Below are 18,204 nucleotides of genomic sequence, written 5' to 3' on the forward strand. Positions count from 1 at the left end.
ACTTTATATTTAAGCTCATCCGGTAATCTGTTAATAGAAACTCCTCTTATACATCTAACATTTTCAAAACTGTATTACTGTTAATAAAGCTTAGGTACGTATGTTATATTTTGTTTCTTTCGTATCCAATGTGAGGAAAATGTTCAGATCGTTCCGGTGACATATTTCATTGGATAAGATTTTAACTATTAAATCATTTAACTTGTTTTTATTAAAGATACTATAAAAAGGCCATCATAGACCAAGATCCAAACGGATCAATCTTGTTGGGAGGTACTGCCCAAGGAAAAAGGTTACTTCCGGATCAGGAATGTTCACAAATTAGAATAGATGAATTGAGGTATATTCTATGGATACTCTTCCGTTGAACAGAATCCCAATCCAAGCGGGAAATGACAGATTGTCACTCCCCCATCCCATATTCTATGGAAATGGAATGCTAAATACAGGTTTCGTAACAAGTCAATTTCAACCATTTACGATTCTCACTCCCTGTCGTTAGTTCCCAACTTCCGTAACTCTCAGCCATGAACGCTATCGTCCCTCGTCAAAGAGCCCGAAAAAAAAAAAATTCCACTATCCGAATTCAGAACAAAAGAACAGACCATAACCATAGTAACTCCTCATTGTACCAAAAATAAAAAATAAAAAATAATTAAAATAATAAAATTCAGCCTTGTCCTCTTGCCTGGTTTGGTCCGTTCCCACCAATCCAGGTAGGTTGTTTCACACCTGCACGAACAATCGACTCTGATGATGGCATAGAGTTTCAACTTTTTCAACTTTCAACCATCGTTCCCATCACAACAGCACAAAAACAAATCCAAAACCGTTTGTTGTTAACGTCTGGCGTACAGGAAAACGGAAAGGAAATCCATTTTGTTCATTCATTCACATCACTCCACACCCCCATAATCTTTTCCTGTACGCCCATCGTGTTTTTCCATTCATTTTCTTCCATCATGCATTCAACCATTGCGTGTCTTTTGTTGGTGTTCTGTTTCCCTGTTTTCTTAAACGCCGTACCCCCCGACAAAGGTGGCGGCGATTCCTTGATGTTGGGGTGTGGATTAGGCGAAGGTGGCGGTAAAGACAGCGACGGAAGGCAATGGACCCCCGACAACAAATACCTCTCAGGGGGCAACTCCGTCACTTCCAAAGCCTCTTTCCAAGACCCTTCGCTTTTTTCCGAGGTTCCGTACATGACATCACGCGTTTTTACCTCCGAAGCAACCTACAAGTTCCCCGTTAAACCCGACAAACGCTATTGGCTTAGGCTCCATTTCTACCCTGCAGTTTACAACACCTTCGACCCCGCCAATTCGTATTTCTCCGTCACATCAAACGCCGTTACGCTTCTTTCCAATTTCAGCGCCTCAATCACATGCCAAGCCCTCTCACAAGCCTACCTCGACCGAGAGTATTCCCTCGCGCCTTTGGATTCGGACACTCTCACCCTTACCTTCAAACCTTCTGAGAAACAGAACGGTGCTTTCGCTTTTGTTAATGGGATTCAGCTTATTGAAATGCCCGAGTTGTTCGATTCGGCTCCTTTGGTGGGGTACTCTGACCAAACCATGGATACAAAAAGTTTGCATTTTCAGACAATGTTCAGATTAAACGTTGGTGGACAATTTATATCTCCGAAACAAGATTCTGGTCTAAGCAGAATGTGGTACGATGATACACCTTATTTATACGGTGCTGCCACTGGTGTTACCAACCAAGCTACCAAGGATGTCAAGATTGACTACAAAACCATGCCACAAAATATTGCTCCTCCTAATGTGTACTCCACTTCAAGATCCATGGGGAACAATAAGGACGTCAACATGGGTTTCAATCTCACGTGGATCTTCCAAGTTGATCCGGGCTCCATGTACCTTACAAGGTTGCATTTTTGTGACTATTACTATTCCAAAGTGAATGAAATTGTTTTCAAAATCTTCATCAACAATCAAACGGCGGAGGCTGAAGCTGATGTGATTGGGTGGACAGGAGGTAAAGGCGTGCCAACTTATAAAGATTATGTGATATATGTGAAAGATGAGGCAGGTGATGATCAACTCTGGCTTGCTTTGCACCCTGCACTTGAAACAAAGCCAGAATTTTATGATTCATTGCTCAATGGGGTGGAGGTGTTCAAGCTCAATGACACCGACTTATCTGGTCCCAATCCTCAACCTTCTGAGATGTTGATTCAACACGAGGAGCACGCAAAGACTTTCCAAAACAAACATGGTAGTAATAAGACTTTTGTTATTGGCAGTGCTGCTGGGGGTGCTGCAGGTTTTGCCTTAGTGGCTGCAATACTTGTTGTTGTTCAACACCAAAAGAAAAAGAAAGCTCCAGGATCATACAACACATCAAGCTGGCTACCTATTTACGGGAATTCACACACCGCAGGCACCAAAACCTCTGGGTCAGGGAAGAGTGTTGGTAGTGCCAACATATCAGCCATGGCTCAAGGATTGTGCCGTTATTTCTCCTTACAAGAGATGAAACAAGCGACCAAGAATTTTGATGAGTCAAATGTGATAGGGGTAGGAGGGTTTGGAAAGGTTTACAAGGGTGTTATTGATAATGGGTTCAAAGTGGCAATCAAAAGATCGAATCCGCAATCAGAACAAGGAGTAAACGAGTTCCAGACTGAGATTGAGATGCTGTCCAAGTTGAGACACAAGCATTTGGTGTCCTTGATTGGTTTTTGCGAGGAGGATAATGAGATGTGTCTGGTTTATGACTACATGGCACATGGCACCATGAGGGAGCACCTTTACAAAGGAAACAAGCCATTGGACACACTATCTTGGAAGCAAAGGTTGGAGATCTGCATAGGAGCTGCAAGAGGCCTTCACTACCTTCACACGGGTGCAAAGTACACCATCATTCATAGAGATGTCAAAACAACCAACATTCTCCTTGATGAAAATTGGGTTGCCAAGGTTTCAGATTTTGGACTTTCCAAAACGGGTCCAAACATGAACCAAGGTCATGTTAGTACTGTGGTGAAAGGTAGCTTTGGATACTTGGATCCTGAATATTTCAGGAGGCAACAATTGACCGAGAAATCAGATGTGTACTCATTTGGGGTTGTTTTATTTGAGGCGCTTTGTTCAAGGCCTGCTCTCAATCCTAGCCTTCCAAAGGAACAAGTAAGCCTTGCGGAATGGGCATTGTACAACAAAAGAAGAGGAACACTTGAGGACATCATTGACCCCAACATCAAAGGACAGATCAACCCTGAAAGCTTGAAAAAGTTTGCTGATGCAGCTGAGAAGTGTGTGTCTGATCTTGGATTCGAACGCCCCTCCATGAATGATCTCTTATGGAATCTTGAATTTGCTCTCAATGTGCAACAAAACCCGAATGGTACAACTCACGAACCGTGTCTTGAGGAAAGTGAGTTTGAAGATGTAAACTTGGAAAAAAATGACATGGCAGCTCACTACAAAAACCTTAGCCTTGGAAGTGAGCATGACCTTAGCCACTAGTCCAGTACTGATAACTCTGCTTCCATCTTCTAGCAAATTGCCAATCCAAAAGGACGATGAAGATAAATCACAAATGTTCCAAATGATCACTTTGCTATAACAGAGAGCTTCATGCTTTAAGGAAGTCAGGGAATTCAAGATTACAAAACAAGCGTCCACCGTTGCTTTTAGAGTAAACAGGCTTTATTGCTCTTTCCATTTATTGCCTTTTCTTCTTATTCTTCTCCTTCTTTGTTTTTTTTCCCCCTTGTTATCACGTTAAATAGCTTATTAAGTCTGATTGTGTATAGCATAATAGCAACCCGTTGTATAAAAAGGCTGAAAAATCAAGCTCACCCTGCTTGTTATGTACAATATAGCTGAATATATATAATATCATTTACAGTTTATAAGAATGAGTATTGTTTCTGCAAAATCAGCACTGTCAGGATTTAGATTATGTATCTGTGAACTGTAATCGAAAGAGCTTGGGAATTCGGATTCCTTCTTAATCTATATCACTCCCAACTAGATAGAATGAAATTCTCGTGACAAGGTAGGAATACAAGATGAATTTGAAGGAATAACAATCTACCTTTATACAACATGATGACTCCATTATGCAAGGAATACCCTAGATGCGCGAGAGGATTGAAAAATGAAAAAAACGTATTTTTCATTTACGAAGAAAGTGAAAAATATAATATTAAATATGATTTTGTTTCTCTAACTTAATGTTTTTTATTTTTTATTTTTATAAATTCATTTTTCTAAGTTTTGTAAATTATTATTTTTTTAATTTTGGTCCTTATAAAATATTTTTATATTTTTAGTCTTGTAATTTTGTATTTTTTTAATTTTTTCATTTATAGTCCCATGAGTTTGCACTTACATGGACCAATTTTTTTTAAAAAATATAAACTTACATAAATTAAAAATAAAAAAAATATCTTACATGATCTAAAATTAAAAAAAATGTAAATTTACCGGAATTAAAATTAAAAAAATGAACTTGGAGAATAAAATCATATTTAAGCAAAAATTTATAATATTCATTTATTAAGAAAGCTAAGAAAATGTACCATATTCATTTATGCAGTGGAGTGATAAAACATATAATATTCATTCATATGGATGAATGAGAAAACGTACAATATTTTATTCATATAGGAGGTGATAATACATGAATGGAAAATCATACAAATCAAATAACGTAGTTAACGGGGGAAAATGAAACATGCAAGGGGTTACACTCACTTGGAGATTAGTTGATAAATCTTATGTTTCTTTCTTTTACACATGTATATGTAAATAGATTTTTATGACAAAAAGGTTCTATAACATACACCTTAAATCCAAGTTTATAATTTAAAGCAAAAAATTTACGCGCATTTCGTCAATTCAAAATAATCAAAATTTTATTATATTAGTTTTAAATGAGAGTGGCCAAGGTCTTAATCCCGACAAAAGCTAGAGCTTTTCAAGATTAGAGTGAGTGAAATGATAAGTCGTCTTCCCAGTGTACTTTACTGATTGGGCTTTGCAAAAAGGATTTTATATAGGCTAGAATATACTCAACATTCAACAAAATCAGTTACACCAATAAACAAATCAATCGTCAATATTTGATGCAATGGGATTAAAATTATCTATGAAGCTTCTCGAAACAATATGCCAGCACAATGTCCCAAATGCCGAATATCCAAAGAAAATGTGCGACTTGATGTCTTACAACGTAAATTTCCTTACGATATCTCTAAGACTGCATGTTCAGTGAAAATTTGTCAATCCTAACATCAAGTCTCCATCTAAACATTGGCTCAATGTTTCACATTGAGCTCCAGGAGAAAGTATTGTTTACTTCCATTGTGGCATAGGATTAGGAGATCACACTAACATTTCAAATGGTACTTATATCACTCGAATTTATGGTCAGAATGTTACTTCTCTCTATCAAACTTTATCACCACAAAAGCAAGTTGCATAAAGTTTGCTTGCTTATGCTAATTTATACAATTATTTGTATGATATTCAGAAAAATAAAATGAGTGGGATTTGTGCAAGTACAAATAGACTAAAAAGTAATACATTATCAATAAAAATAATGGATGAGTTTGTTTAAATTTTTTTAAAAAAACAACTTTAAAATAAATGCTTTTTGTATACCGCATCAATCCAGTACTATATACATGGTCAAGTCGGCATACTCGTATTTGACTTGATCATGTTGATTTTCACGATACTTTCTTTGGTTTTGGTTGTTAAAGGTCCCTCCAAAAATCAAATGTTTTTTTGGAGACTCTTTAGGAATCAGTTACCAAGTGATGATAATCTAAAAAAGGGGAATGCAGACAACAATGGGGTGAGTGGCTATTCCCTTTTTGTAGGGAGGAAGAGGAATCTTTGGCTCACTGTTTGTTTTGGTGCACGGAGTATTTCCTAGTTCAATTAAAGAACACTACTTGCAATATGTATCACTCACAAATATTTCCTAAAATCATGAAAATATAAAATTTAGTCTATAAAAATTTTAAAAATGTAATAAATATATTCGATCATTAATTTCCGTCCGTCACCATTAATAAATTAAGAATATATTTTATTAACGGTAATGAACGAAAATTAACAGTCTGATCGTATTTTTTATATTTTTAAAGACTAAATTTTATATTTTCATCTTTTAGAGATATATTTATCCGTGAATTACACTTTCAGTGACGACAAAAATGATTATTTACCTTTTTTTTATAAGAACTCGACCATACAAGAAGCACCTTTTCATATATGGACGTGGTTAAAAAAGTTAGATGCATCATTCGGCTATTCTTTTGATCAATGTTGTGTTTGCCTCGGAGATTGTATAAGGAATTAATGAAATGAATTACAGGCATATATGGTTGGAAAGCTTGTGGCTTGACCCGTAAAGATAGAAGAAAGGGGAAGGGGATACGTGAAGTTTGCATGGAAGACCATCTCCATGGCTTGGCCTTGATTGTATGCCGAGCGGTACAAGTAATGTATTTGGGAGGAAGGTTGACATTTAATAAGCCAATTGTTTTTGGTAGGAGTTGGATCATTGGTTAACAAATATTAATATTCAATCATTGGATACTAATATTAATCAACCTTTTATGGCCTTTGGTTGTAAGCAAATTCTGGTACCACCGGTGCCCTTCAATCAATTAAATTTTTGCCAATTAAAAAAAATTGCTTCTTAAAATATACAATAAATTATTTTTTAAAACAGAAATAATTTAGACAAAAATACTACTTATTTTATTAAAATAAACACTTATTTCAACAATAATAATAAATACTTGACGAGTTTACAATATCATTTAGGAAACTCTAACGATAGATATATCACATAGAAATTTATAATTTCACTCTACTACTTATAATAATCAATGTGTGTGTAATGCTTTTTTAATCTAAATTTACATTCATATCACACCATGCATGTTGATTCAAAATCATCAAAGTCGGCTTCATGGAGACTTTATCAATAAGATTTTATAATTACAACAACATGTTTCACATTACTAAACAAAGCTTAACTGGAAAAAAAAAATCAGTGCATCGTATGTTACAAAAATTCATTTCTTGCATTTGATATTGAAGATTAAGAGGAAGAAAGAATATTTACAGGTGTTCGATGGTAATTTTTCTAAAGTCTACTCAATGGGAAAAATAATAGGAAATGAAGTTTAAACATGTTTGAAATAGTTAAATGATACTTATGGCCTAAATAAAAAAAAATATTTGCCATGTTTGAACATCAAATAATTTTTCTCAAAATATATAATTTATTAGCATTGAAAATTCAAGTAATACATTTTTTGTGTTTGTATATTACTATGTTACCTTTCATACCCCAATGAGGTTACAAGAAAAAACTTATTTGGATAATCTAATAAATAAATAAGAAAATGGTTGTATCCTCTTTCTAGAATTTGGACAGATCCTTGAACTTGGTTAAGAAATTCATTTAAGACAATCACAAGTACCAATATATGACCATGCCTTTTGCTTCTCAACAAAAAGTATGTTTAATCAAGAATCAAGAATATGAGACAAACAAAACAACGTCTCTAATTTTAAAAGGATACTTAATGATCTAATATTTTGTTGGATGAATATTTATTTTTGTCCCTAAATTTATTAGGTGCTAACAGTTAGGTTCCTTAAATATAAAAATTAAAAGTTTATTTTTGAATTTATAAAAAGTGTGTCAAATTAATCATATTATTAGTTTTCTCTGTTAACTCAAATGGTTGTACTTATGTGACACTTTCTATAGTTCACCTAATTGTCATATGTTATTTATGTTGAGGAGATTCGAGGGGTATACCTGTAGATCACAAGCCACCACATAAGGAGACCTGACACCACATTCTAACCCAAGACCTTAAGGCTCAGGTTTATGGATCTTCTAGTGCTCAACCTTTCCACTTTTCCGATGTGGGACTTCACTTCACACTTATAACCCAACAATAATTTATGTGATTGTTATAAGTAAAAAACTAATTTTTTGATTTGGTATCTAAATTTAATAACTTATTATCATGTAAGTTATTATACTTAATTACTTAATGATATTTTGAACTTTTTTGAATTCAAAAATGAAAATTAATATTTATCCTATTTTAGTAGATGTGAAGGTACTTTATTCCTTAATAACATAAAACTTTAAACCATAGACAACCATTTTTATCCTTTTACTCATTTTGATCTAACTTTCCTTAATTGTCTCCAGAAGATTTTTGTTCTATTCATAAATTAATTGAAAGTGTTTTGATGGGTTTAAAGTTATGTTTGTTTAAGCGTTTAAACCACGTTCAACCTAAAAAGTGCACATTCCAAGATAAAAGATACCAAAGCAACTATCCTCTTGCTTCCAAATGAAAGCGGGTTACATCGATTTTAATGGTAAAACAAACACACACTAAGTCATAGCTAAGAGTGCAATACAATTTCAAGGTTTCAAGGTTTGATTCACACACACACACACATATATATATTTTACAAAGAACAAATAACAAGCCATGGCAGCAACCATATAGGTCTTGTGAAACTAAGGGGTTGTGGTCCGTTGTGAACAAAATCCAGAAGTTTGATAGGGAAATTCATAGAACCAATTGACGGTTTTTTTTTCTTTCTTTTTTATGCTAGAACCAATTGACGCTCAATCTTAGAAATGTGTGAATGTGCATAATTGAATGGATTGCAAAATAGAAAAATAGAACAAAATCACATTGATTTGTATTAAGGAATTGAATCAAGAATTATAATCTATTATCACAGAAAACCTAATGTCTGAAGCACGAGTAATTGTAGGGAAAATTTTCCCCAATTTGTTAAAGCAGATAGGGCAAGCATACAACAGTTAAAAATGCTAAGATGCAACGCTAGGAGAACATAAAAAATGTTGTTAAAATCCATGGGCTAAATCATATGTTATTAGGCAACAAAAATCAGAGGAAAACACACCCTTAACCCCAAAACCGAAAAAGCAAAGCAGCTCGAGAGAAATTAACCAAGTTAGCGCTATCAATCCATGTGCCACCGCTGACTAAGATTATTGACCGTAGATAATCCTTGATCTAACGGTCCATATTTAAAGATGGCGAAACGTTCCTGATCCGTGCGAGGCTGATTTCCACCAATCAGCGCAGGGCATTTCCCTCTCTCCCTTTTCTATATAAACGCCTCGCACCCATTCCCCCTCATCCACATTTGTCTCTCATCTTTCAATTTCAATCAACGGTTATACCCTTTTCTATTTGAGCATCATCATGTCCACCGCAGCGCAGCCCAAGGCCAAGAAAACGGCGTCGTCCAAGAAGCCCCTCTCCCATCCTACCTTCGCCGTGGTACTTCCTAATTACTCTCTTTCGATTCAATTTCGAAATCAATTGTGTTTAATTAGTTTCATTGTTTTGTAGATGATAGCGGAGGCGATAGCGAGTCTGAAGGAGAGAACCGGTTCGAGCCAATACGCGATAACCAAATTCATCGAAGGCAAGCACAAGGAGTTGCCTCCAACCTACAAGAAGCTTGTTCTCGTTCATCTCAAGAAGTCTGTTGCTGCTGGCAAGCTCGTTAAGGTCAAAAACTCTTTCAAGCTCGCACCGACTAAGTCTGCTCCTGTTAAAGCCGCTGCTGCTCCCAAGAAGCCCACCAAAGCTGCGGCTAAGCCCGCCGCCAAGCCCGCTTCCAAGCCCAAAGCTGCTGCACCTAAGAAGAAGGCTGTTGCCAAGCCCAAGGCCAAAGCTGCGGCCACCAAGCCCAAGGCCAAGCCCGCTAAGGCCGCGCCGAAGAAGGTCGCCGCTAAGCCTGCGAAGAAGACTCCCGTAAAGGCCGTGAAGAAGCCCAAGAGCGTCGTGAAGAAACCTAAAAGCGTGAAATCTCCAGCGAAAAAGGCCAAGGCTAAGAAGTGAGGGATTGGAGTGGGTTTTAGTTTGGCGTTATAGTGTTTATGTATTTCGGGTTGAATCGTAGTATAGGTGGATATATTTTTAGAAGAGTATTGATGTAAATTCCTTTGCTAGAAATTTTAACAAGTGTTCTTCTTTTGCATTGAATACAGTTTCGTTTTCTTCATCTCCGAATTGGATATAGCCTTCTTTATGATCTTCCCAATTGTTACGTAGGGGTTGGCATTGGCATGGATTGGGTTTTTAATCCAGGTGAGAAAACACATGCATTCACCTGTGATGCATATGCTGAAATGCTGTTTACGATAAATTGTAGTTATGATTAAAAAAAAAAAAGTGCATTCAAATCTGGTTTATTCGTTTTAGTGTTGAGGTGTGGTAGAGATCCAACTTTATGTACTTTGGCGGCATAAAGGCGAAATTAGTTTTTGTAACAGAAATTTATAGAAGTTAGCGTAAAGGCGAGAAATATACTAGCGTGCAATTTGTCTCGAAGCTTACCGGCGATGACAAGGAATATTTGGCTCAAATGTCACGTTGCGTTTGCCAACTAATGGATCTTTGTAGCCCAGCCTGGTGCCCTTTTCTTTTAGTGCGTAGCCTGTATATTTTTTTTTTTGCCTAGCCTGGTTTACTTTTTAAGTTAAGAAAGTTTCATATCTTAATTAAAAAAAATGTAGATTTTAATAACTTGTTTACAAGAAATAAGTTATACTGTAAAATAACTTGTTTCTTTTTATAATAGAATAGAATTCATAACTTGAGGATAAAACTTTTATTTCTTGTTTTCTCTAGTATACATTAATATTTCTTGCCAGAATTATCAAAATAAATATTTCTTTTGTCCATTGTTTTGACATTTTATCCTATAATAAAACTTGAAATTTGTTTATCAACTAATATTTTATTTTTTATTTCATTTGTATAATTGATTATCTTTTAATTTATCATTTCCTAATTAAACTATTTTTAAAAAAAATTATCAGTTTAATTATTCATTTTAAAAACAATTTTTTGTTATGAATTTAATTATTTTAAGATAAATATTTATCCTATATAATAGGAGAAGAGTAATGCACCGATAACGTAAAAAAAATCATAGTTTAAAAATTATATTAAGATTAATTCTATTAAATCTCAAACTTATTTGAGAGCAATTAAAATGTAAGGCCCAGTAATCATTAGTCATTGATGTTGGTGTCGGCGGGGTCCCATCCCAACCTCCAGACTGCATATGCATAGTTCTATTCCGTGGGGATATTATGTGCCAATATATCTTTTCATTCTTCACATGTCCGTGATATTCTTTTAATAGCAATACTCTTACGTAACCTCATTTAACTTTTCTTCTGTTCGAAAATACAAAACTAATACTAACGTACAACATTAAGAACAAGAGAAGAAAATGTCAAAATGCAAAATCCAGTTGTGGAAAAGCAAAGGTGCATCATCACATGATAAGGACACGCAAAACACACCCATTTTAGCACAATAGATAAAACCGTATAATAAGACCCCTAATGCTACTAGTCCTGCTGAAAGCATCTAATTTATATTTAAAATCCAGGGACTAGTCTGGGGAAACATCCTCACATATTACATCAATAACTTTCATTATATAACAGTAAGAGATACCGTGTAGCAATATTATAAGTTACAAAACATATACACCGCAAGTCACAAAAGTCAGTCCCCATGAAAATCAAGTGATGTGAAAGGCTATTTCGGTCATGATTGAACTGAAATGTCTGCATTTGCGTGGTTGGTGATCTTAGGAGGAGCCGTTTTTGTTTCCTTATCCGCTTTAGTTCGTTCTTTGGGTTTGCAAACACCATTGCTGTTGCGTCGAATGTTGTTTTTGTGAGGAAAAGGGGCATTGGAACCACCCTTGACGTGACCTACACCTCCAGTGCTGTGACGGGCTCGACTACAAGCTTCAGGAGACGAGTTCACAGTATCGCCAAAGCTCCTTCTCCGACTTAGCTTTGGTGATTTCGGCCGTGTCAGTGGCAGCTGTCACTCACCAAACCAAATTCAATGAATCATTTTTCCAATCAAAAAGAAAAAAACTCTTCAGTATTGGAAAGAACCAAAAATGATGTTATGCATGACAACAAATGCATACCTTCTTTAGTTCGGTCTTAGGGGGAGGCCCTTCATAGTAAAAACTTGGTACTGGATTTGCTTTAATTACCAAGTTCTTTCTCAACTGCTTGATGGCTGCTTCTTGCTCTTCCTATCATTGTTAATTATTAAATAAACAATAAACAAGTTGTTTGATCAATTCAATGTGCACAAGGTAACATGGCAATGGGAGGATAAACATAAAACAAGAAAAGACCACTGTACCTTTAGCCTTGCCTCATACTGGTTTTTCTCTTCTCGAAGAGCTCGGTGTTTCTCCTCCAACTTCAGATAAAACTGGGATAGATAAATTAAAATGATAGCATCAAACATGGATCAATAATCTGTTTTAAAGAATTATAGACATGAGTTAAACTTGTCAATAAATTTATACCTCCCTACGTTTCTCTGCGCGTTCGGAGCATCTAAATGTAGGGGCTGAGCCATGAGTTACCTTTGATCTAGCTGTGCGCATAGACATAGCACTAATATTTGTGGTTAAGGAACACATAGTGATGTAATGACAGCTCTACCGTAATATATGTAGGTAAATGTCTTAACTATATTTGCATGGTTTCATAATCCAAATTTTCCGATTAAAACTATTAAATAAGTGCCGAATGTTTGAGACTTTAGAAGTGTCATTATGTTAAAGATTCTTCCAATGTGCGTAGTAAAACTTGCTTTGTGAACAATAAACCATCAAAATGACCAAGTTTAGAGGATACGAGGAGGTGATAGACCAATTATCTTCATCATCATAGTTCTTCTTATCATGTTGCAAAGGCTTACTTGATGAAAAAGGAGAGTTTGGCTGAAAAAAATGGATTTTTTTTTGTCAGTAATCTCATCAACAAACAAACAAATACACACAAATAGCAACACAGGCAACTGCAAAGCACCCTGGCAAACATCATCAGAACATATATAAGTAGGTAAATCTGTTAACATAAACCTTAACAAATCAGCTATATTTACAAACAAAACCATTTATGTATTTGTTTGGCATGGTATTTTGAGATTCCCAAGATTGAACAGATCGGAAATTGATCCAGTCCCACCCTTAAACCCAATTACTTTTTCACAGGTATGCATGTCTCAAAATTTTAATAAATGGCCCATAAATTATCTTCACTTTGTGCTTTAAAAAGATTCCCTCGGCAAGCTTACTTGTTTAAATGACCACAGGTGGAGAAACTAATCCTCTGTCAAAGAAACATATTACACACAAACAAGCATGCATTAAAAACAAAAGGAAGATCCTAGTTCTGTAATTCACCAACAACTTTACCTTCTTATTCCTCAAGTAAAACTAGAAACAATCTATTAATAACTAAAACGCACAACATGTGCTAGGTTCATTAAGCATCCTTGGCTCTGTTAAATCAGTACTTATGAATTCAAGATCAACATGTGATGGCATGACAACAAGCAGGACAATCAATTACCTGTGAATTCTTTGATGAGATAGGTGAGAGCATGTTTATAGTGTTTGGTGATAAGTTCAGACCAGTTGCATCAGCTTCAGCATCAACAATCTGTATGTGGGAACCATGCTTTTCAGTAACCAGATCAGATGGATGTGTAACAAGGTGACTAGTATGCTCTTTTCTTGCAGATGGTGAGCTTAACTTTTTACTGTCACCCATTTTCTGCACTTCAGAAATCTCAATCTCCTCCTCAGGCAAGTCAGTATTACAGTTTGTTGTTTTGGCACTCAAACCATCCATCTTCTCATGGCTTTTCTCCTCAAAAGAGTTAGTTTTGGTACATTCATTTACCTTGTGATCCTTTGCCTGAACCTTAGCTGCTTCCATTTTAGGAGAAAAACATACTTTATCATTAGAACTACCATTTGAAGCTGGTATAACACCATTTGGCTTCTTGTCCACAACTTGCATTCCTGTAACTTCTCTCCCCATGACGCTGCATGAAATAATTTACAGGGTGAGTAACGCCAGACTCAGCAAAGATTTAATGTTGAAGCGTTCCACTTATAAAGGAATAGGTTTCTTCTATTAGCTCTAAACGTTCAAGAAATACTACACAATTAAAACAGAAGACTATATATACACGCCATGCCAGAAACCAAACAAAAAGATACTTCATATGTCTAAGGTTAGTTTAGTACACTGCCCTTAAAGTGAAGGTGAAAGATTCAGGAATGAACAGAATAACTTTATAGAGATTTAAAAAAAAGGCAAATGGAAGTTACTTCTTCTGAATAAGTTATAAACAGATCCAGGAGAGAACCCAGTTCAATAAGAAAAAGTTGTTCATATGAATATATTTCATTATTATTAGTAATTTTGATCATTTTATCAACCGCCGTATAACCTTCAAATGTTGAGCTAATTTTTTCCTTTTTTTTTTACAAAAACTCCTCATCTTCAATGTGCTTTGACGTGGAACAAGAGAAAACGGCAAGAGGAGACATTATAAGGTATGAATTCTACGGAATAACTATATAATAATTCAAAAGCACGCACTTAAGTTTAATGTTAAGAGCCAAAAAAAGAAAACTAAGAAGCTACTCCAACATGATCTTCGAATGAGGGAAAAAAAAACATATTTACATTGTAGAGTAATCAAGTGAATGAAAATTGAAAAAAGCTGTTTCCCTTTGGTCGGAAGAATAGAAACGGAGACGCAAAAGGAGAAATGAAATAACATGAACCCAACAAATGAAGAAATCAACCGAAGAAATAAGAATCGGTGAAAAAATAAAAACATGGAAAAGCAAAAAAAGGAAGTTGAATTCCACTTTTGACCCAATACGCGTATCCCCATTTTGAAAAGGAAAAGGCCACACTTGGCGGTGAAAGAAGATGGGGTTATCGGGAGCTGCAAGTACTGGTGAGTGTCAAAAACAACGAATCAGAAGAAAGATCAAAGAAAGGAAACACGCTGAGAAAAACCCACATCACAAATCACAGAAACAAGCACAGGAGAGGGGAAATGGCAGATAAATCTGTCCAAAGTAGAGCGAAGCAGTGTTAGGTGCAACAGAGATCGACACCCACATTGTAAAGCAGAAGAAAACCAAACAGAAAACGGTAACAGAATTAGTTAAGAATGTGAGAAATGTAGCTTACAGTTGCGACCTGATCTCTCAAGATCTCCTTCTTCTCCTTCTTCCTCTGCTTCTCTCTCTCTCTCTCTCTATGCGTGTGTGTCTCTGGTTGTGTGCTTGTTTTGTTTTATTTCGTTGTGGGGGTGGCTGCCAAATGCAAAGAAAGTCCAAAATTTATGTTTCAATAATATTCTTTTGCTTTATCAAAAACCTCTTTTTTTCTTTCTTTTTAATTCTCACTCTCCCGTTTGTGTTTTTGTTCCTTCATTGGTTTAAGGTTATTTATAGATGGTTTTTCTGGTTTTTTAACGGCGATTTTTCACCGAGGCACTTTTCTCCGTTGTTTGTTGTCGGAACCGAGGACTTGACGGCGTTAAATGACAGTGTCACAGTGGGGTTTCACCAGAGTGAGGTTAAAATCAAATGAAAATTAAAATCTAGAGGAAAAGGGAAACGAATGATACAGTCATCAAATAGATAAGGTATCTGCTCAAGTCTTATAGATATGCCTCAATATAGCGAAACAATTATAGACTAGTTAGTAGACCATTATCTGCACAAAAATAATACATTATCTATGCTTTCTTCCAATTTCTTTTACATTTTTATGCATTTCTCACACTTAAATATGATTACCTGCATTAAATTTATTTTTTAATTAGTTGTATATTTACTATTTAGTTAAATTAAAATATTAATACTAACAAAAATCTAATTTAACTAATTAAATAATGTGCGTAAATTGTTATCATTTTCCTCAGATTTGAAATTGATTCTTATAAATAAAAAAATAATGAATTAAAATATTAATTTTTTTAAATCATAAAATAATAGTTTTATATATGCTCGTTTTATTGTATAGCAATAAAGTGTAATTTTTTTTAGGTAAAAATTCAGGTGAGTTAAGCATCAAAAACATACTAAAGACAATGCATGTTTGTACTTATAAAAGTATTTTAAATATTGTCCACCAACAAAGTCTCCATATCAACAACAAAAATAAAAAATCAATGAAATGTCATTTGACATTTGAATCTATAGTTAAAAGATTTTTATATTTATGATTAAATAGTCAAATGAATTAATAATATAAATACTTTTTATATTATTATTACTTAATGGTAGATTGACATATGATAAATTTATTTCATTTGACATTTAAGTTTATAGTTATTTTTTTATATATATTTATGATTAAATAGTCAAATGCATCAATAATGTAAATAACTTTTATACTATTATTACTTAGTGATAAATTAACATATATATGATAAATTTATTTCATCTATCATTTGAGTATATAATTAAAAGAATTTTATATTTATGATTAGATAATCAAATGCATTAATAATTAATGCAAATATTTTTTATATTATTATTATTACTTAATGATAGATTAACATATATGATAAACTTTCTTAAAAAAAAACATATATGATAAATTGATTAATTTTTAGAGCAACTTCTTTAAAAGTCATGCTTACCATTATTTGGTGATAGTGAAGATTTCTTTACACAAATAAAGTCTGTTTATTAGAGAGAGAGAAAGTACAGAACCATAATTTTACGTTTAAAAAAACATCCAAGCTTACCGGGCTGACATTCTATATTTTTGTATAATTGGATTTTTTGGAATAGATAGTGTGTATCTTCTATTGAAGACAATTTTTGAGATAATTGATTAAATTAAAATAAATTTGTGTTAGTTGATCATGTGTTCGGTGATTTTATAATGGGATTTACTTTTTTTTTTCCTTAATGATATATCCCTATTTGATTATTCAATCAGCTCATTTGAAAAGAAAAAAGAAAATGATAAATCCCTATTTAAACTGTTATGTTATAATTTCATATTTTACAAAGTATTAAAATTAATATTATATTCAGTAAAAAAAAATTAATATTGTATCAACATCATAACATAAAGTATAAGACAGTGATTACTGGATATTAATTGTAAGCAAAGAAAAAGTAGTCGAAAAGAAGAAATGAATTTTCTGTTCTAAAGTCGTTGAATAACTAATCTTAAGTATAGTTTTTAAAAACAAAAATTCATTTCATACTATAATATATGAAAGAATTGTTTGTTTTTCATTAGAATTACGTATTTCATTTAAATAAACTTCAATTAAATTTGATATCATATATGATATGATATATCATTCATTAAAATGTGAACTTACTTTTACATAATATCTAACCATTGATTGCAATGAAGTGCATTTCTTGTTTGGGTATTCTACCTCTTTGTTTCTTGAAAGTAAAGCGACAATTTAATAGTACGATCATAATGATTAAAAGTCATGATAATCAGGGGACAGGTTTAAGCAACAATCTCTCACTCTATCTAAGATAAGTAGGTTTCGGAAGGGATAAAAAACGGTAGCTGGTGGGCACAGTAACAGCGAGCAAATCAACCTTCTTTTTACTTTTCCCTTCTTTTTTGTGGGGAGTTTGTTTGTTTTGTTCTACTTCCCCTTCTCTCTTTCTATTTAATAACTGTCCTGCCATTTGACCAAACATTAAAAAAAAAAAAAGGGTTAGGTTAGGCACCCATTAACTACTAACTAAGAATGATGCATACTCATCAGCTCAACCGCTACAACCATTTTCACGCAATTCAGACCCAATATTTGTACTGGATCGATGCTACCGTGGAACAACATTGTAAAATCACGTGACAGATTAAATGTAACTTTCATTTCTAACTCGTGAATATTGTTATGGACATGAAATCTTGTTCCTATGTTTTCCCTCTAATGTGTCTCTCTGGGTGTGGACAAGATTGAGGCTTGATAAATTTGCGTGACACGTACTAGCTACTTAAGCATCATGCTCAAGATACGACCTTGCCACTAAACTGAAGATTCCATGTCATTAACATGATCATTCAAGTGATGTCAATTGAAGGATGCGTACGTTCCAGCCTTAGAAGCTATGTATAGAAATGTGACACAAAAATATGGCAGTTCTGTTTTCGATAGAAAAGTGCACGTTAACCTTCGTTCCATGTATATGCAGGATAGGGTTGATTCATAGTCCTCTTGTTCTCATCACAAATCCCAAGCTTCTTTCTTAAGATAAAAAGTAACATCTT

General features: G+C 34.2%; 3 protein-coding genes across 4 annotated transcripts; 2 read left to right on the forward strand and 1 right to left on the reverse strand.

Moving 5' to 3' along the window:
- Window positions 1–315: 315 nt before the first annotated feature.
- LOC100815737 (receptor-like protein kinase ANXUR1) lies at window positions 316–3,847 on the forward strand. The gene has a single exon (XM_006606874.4). The coding sequence runs from the start codon at window positions 963–965 to the stop codon at window positions 3,492–3,494; it is 2,532 nt and encodes an 843-aa protein (XP_006606937.1). The 5' UTR covers window positions 316–962; the 3' UTR covers window positions 3,495–3,847.
- A 5,354-nt stretch (window positions 3,848–9,201) lies between these two features.
- LOC100810590 (histone H1.2-like) lies at window positions 9,202–10,081 on the forward strand. The gene is made up of 2 exons (NM_001253209.2): window positions 9,202–9,346; window positions 9,419–10,081. Exons 1-2 carry the CDS (start codon window positions 9,269–9,271, stop codon window positions 9,911–9,913), a joined length of 573 nt encoding a protein of 190 aa, NP_001240138.1. The 5' UTR covers window positions 9,202–9,268; the 3' UTR covers window positions 9,914–10,081.
- Window positions 10,082–11,230: 1,149 nt separating this feature from the next.
- LOC100810060 (uncharacterized) lies at window positions 11,231–15,370 on the reverse strand. Of its 2 annotated transcripts, none has more exons than NM_001253113.3 (7): window positions 15,130–15,361; window positions 13,483–13,960; window positions 12,763–12,848; window positions 12,429–12,519; window positions 12,260–12,331; window positions 12,036–12,146; window positions 11,231–11,923 (listed from the first exon to the last, which is right to left on the reverse strand). In NM_001253113.3, exons 2-7 carry the CDS (start codon window positions 13,954–13,956, stop codon window positions 11,639–11,641), a joined length of 1,119 nt encoding a protein of 372 aa, NP_001240042.1. In that variant the 5' UTR covers window positions 13,957–13,960; window positions 15,130–15,361; the 3' UTR covers window positions 11,231–11,638. The 2 variants fall into 2 exon arrangements, with proteins under 2 accessions (NP_001240042.1, XP_014627732.1); XM_014772246.2 differs by having other exon boundaries at window positions 11,444–11,923; window positions 15,139–15,370.
- Between the last annotated feature and the right edge of the window lie 2,834 nt (window positions 15,371–18,204).

The sequence above is a fragment of the Glycine max genome, chromosome 20 (genome assembly GCF_000004515.6).
Source record: "Glycine max cultivar Williams 82 chromosome 20, Glycine_max_v4.0, whole genome shotgun sequence".
Taxonomy (NCBI): domain Eukaryota; kingdom Viridiplantae; phylum Streptophyta; class Magnoliopsida; order Fabales; family Fabaceae; genus Glycine; species Glycine max.

Bases quoted from the DNA above. Each gene is read 5' to 3' on its own strand.
- LOC100815737 (XM_006606874.4), top strand. From the start codon at position 963: ATGCATTCAACCATTGCGTGTCTTTTGTTGGTGTTCTGTTTCCCTGTT.
- LOC100810590 (NM_001253209.2), top strand. From the start codon at position 9,269: ATGTCCACCGCAGCGCAGCCCAAGGCCAAGAAAACGGCGTCGTCCAAG. The intron at 9,347-9,418 runs GTACTTCCTAAT...ATTGTTTTGTAG, and splicing joins CCCATCCTACCTTCGCCGTG to ATGATAGCGGAGGCGATAGC.
- LOC100810060 (NM_001253113.3), bottom strand. From the start codon at position 13,956: ATGGGGAGAGAAGTTACAGGAATGCAAGTTGTGGACAAGAAGCCAAAT. The intron at 12,849-13,482 runs GTAATTGATTGT...CATTTTTTTCAG, and splicing joins TCTCATCAAAGAATTCACAG to CCAAACTCTCCTTTTTCATC. The intron at 11,924-12,035 runs GTATGCATTTGT...GGTGAGTGACAG, and splicing joins CTAAGACCGAACTAAAGAAG to CTGCCACTGACACGGCCGAA.